At 29.6% G+C, this 2,164-nt stretch overlaps 1 protein-coding gene across 1 annotated transcript in view; it reads left to right on the forward strand.

Annotated features, from left to right (window-relative positions):
* Window positions 1–1,849, forward strand: part of crygn2 (crystallin, gamma N2) — a 6,209-nt gene extending 4,360 nt beyond the window's left edge. Inside the window, exons 3-4 of the mRNA XM_016252501.1 lie at window positions 351–496; window positions 1,629–1,849. Coding sequence (XP_016107987.1) covers window positions 351–496; window positions 1,629–1,764 — 282 coding nt within the window. The 3' untranslated portion in view covers window positions 1,765–1,849. The remainder of the gene's footprint in view (window positions 1–350; window positions 497–1,628) is intronic.
* Window positions 1,850–2,164: the final 315 nt, after the last annotated feature.

Below are 2,164 nucleotides of genomic sequence, written 5' to 3' on the forward strand. Positions count from 1 at the left end.
CGTTTTTATTTTTTTGCATTTTTTTAGTATGTCAATTTTAAATGAGTTTTTATTTTTATTTTTTTCATGTTAGTGTTGTTTTATTTTTTTTTATTTCAGTTTCAGTTTTTTAGTTTTAGTCACGTTAAACTAAACAAAAATGGAAAACTAGCTGACAAAAAATAATTTTATTCTATTTCAGTTCACATTTTATTTTGGGTAACAATTTTTAGTTTTAGTTTTAGTTTTAGTTAAGTATAATACCGTGTGAATTAGAGAGCATTGCATTATGGGATGTGGTAGCTGCTGTATTTTAGAATAGCATATGTTGTAAGTGTTGTGTGTGTGTGTGTGTGTGTGTGTGTGTCCAGCACGGCGAGCAGTACCGCATGCAGCTCTTCGAGGGCTGTAACTACACGGGGCAGTGCATGGATCTGTGTGACGACTGTCCCTTCCTCCAGAGCCGCGGGTTCAACACTAACTGCATCAACTCAGTGCGAGTGTTCGGAGACGGAGCGTGAGTTCAGCATCTCATATCAGCTCTCACTTCATTACATCTCAGTTTGACTACTTCTATTAGTTTGCTTATTTCACATTGCCATCTCTATTAGTCTGTTGTAGTCTTTCTATTGAGCTTTTTTATTTCAATTAGTTGCCAAAGCAACATTTCTAATTTTTGAAGTTTAAGTTTTTCATCTAATATTTTTATTTCAGCTGTATTTCAATGACTTGTTTCAGTTAACAGTAGTTAATGCTATCTGCATTTGTCTTTTTTTATATATATTTCTTTTTAGCTTTAATTATTTTTAATTTTAGCACTTCAACTTAAACATGATATTTTATTTTATTTTTTCTGCTTTATTTAAATCACCTTTTTTAACAATGTCATGTGCGTTTGTCGTTTTTATTAGTTTCTTTTGATATTTTTATTTAGCTTAACTTTTTAATTTTAGATTTTTTATAAGTACTTAATTTTATTTTAGTTCATTGCCAAGACATTTCAGAATAAAAAATAAAAAAATAGAATATTTTAATTTATTTATTTTATTTCAGCTTTATTTCAATTACTTTTATTCAATTAGTTTTACTTTGTTATTGTGACATTGTCATCTCTATTAGTCTATTAGTCTATTTTATTTTAGTACTTACATTTTTATTTCAGTTAGTTGCCAAAGCAACATTTCTAATTTTCGTTAGTTTTTCATCAAACATTTATTTTATTTTTATTACAGCTGTTTTTCAATTACTGTTTTAGTTAACAGTAGTTAATGTTATATGCTTTTGTCTTTTGAATTTTTTTTATATTTCTATTTAGCTTTATTTTATTTTTTAAAATTTGAGTCATTTTAGTACTTCAACTTAAACATTATATTAAAATTTTTCTGCTTTATTTCAATTACCTATTTTTTTAGTTAACAATGTTATGTGCTTTTGTCATTTTTAATATATTTTTTTTATATTTCTATTTAGCTTAAATTTTTAGTTTTAGTTTTTTTAAGCACTTAAATTTTATTTTAGTTCATTGCCAAGACAACATTTCAGATTTTTATTTTTCCATCTAATATTTTCCATTTATTTCAGCTTTATTTCAATGACTGAAAAATGTTTTGGATTAGTTTCGGTCTGGTTTAATCTGGTCTAATCTTCAGGTGGGTGATGTATGAAGAGCCCAACTTCCGCGGCCGCATGTACATCGTGGAGCGAGGTAATTACTGCAGTCATAACGAGTGGCAGGCGCAGAACCCCAACATCCAGTCCATCCGGAGGATCGTCAACTACTTCTAAACCCTCCAGCATCCGCCCCGGGCCCCTGCTTCTCTCTCAACATGTACAATAAACTCTAAACCAGTCAAGATGGTATTTTATCACACAAGAGTCTCCGTGTCCATCTCTGACTCCAGAACGACTGCGTAGTTAGGCTAAAAATTACATACACACTCCTGTATAAAAGTTTGGTTCAGTAATTTTTTTAAATTATTGAAATATTTTTTTTGTAAATCAGGGACGCATTACATTGTTCAAACGTGAGCGCAAAGACATTTATAATGTTACAAAAGATTTATATTTCAAATAAATGCTATTCTTCTGAACTTTGTTCATCTGTGAATCCTGAAAAATAAAATGCATCACGGTTTCCACAAAAAATATTCTGTGTTCAGCATTGATAATAATCAGAAATGTTTCT

Source organism: Sinocyclocheilus grahami, unplaced genomic scaffold (assembly GCF_001515645.1).
Source record: "Sinocyclocheilus grahami isolate Dianchi unplaced genomic scaffold, SAMN03320097.WGS_v1.1 scaffold1113.1, whole genome shotgun sequence".
NCBI classification, from domain to species: Eukaryota; Metazoa; Chordata; class Actinopteri; order Cypriniformes; family Cyprinidae; genus Sinocyclocheilus; species Sinocyclocheilus grahami.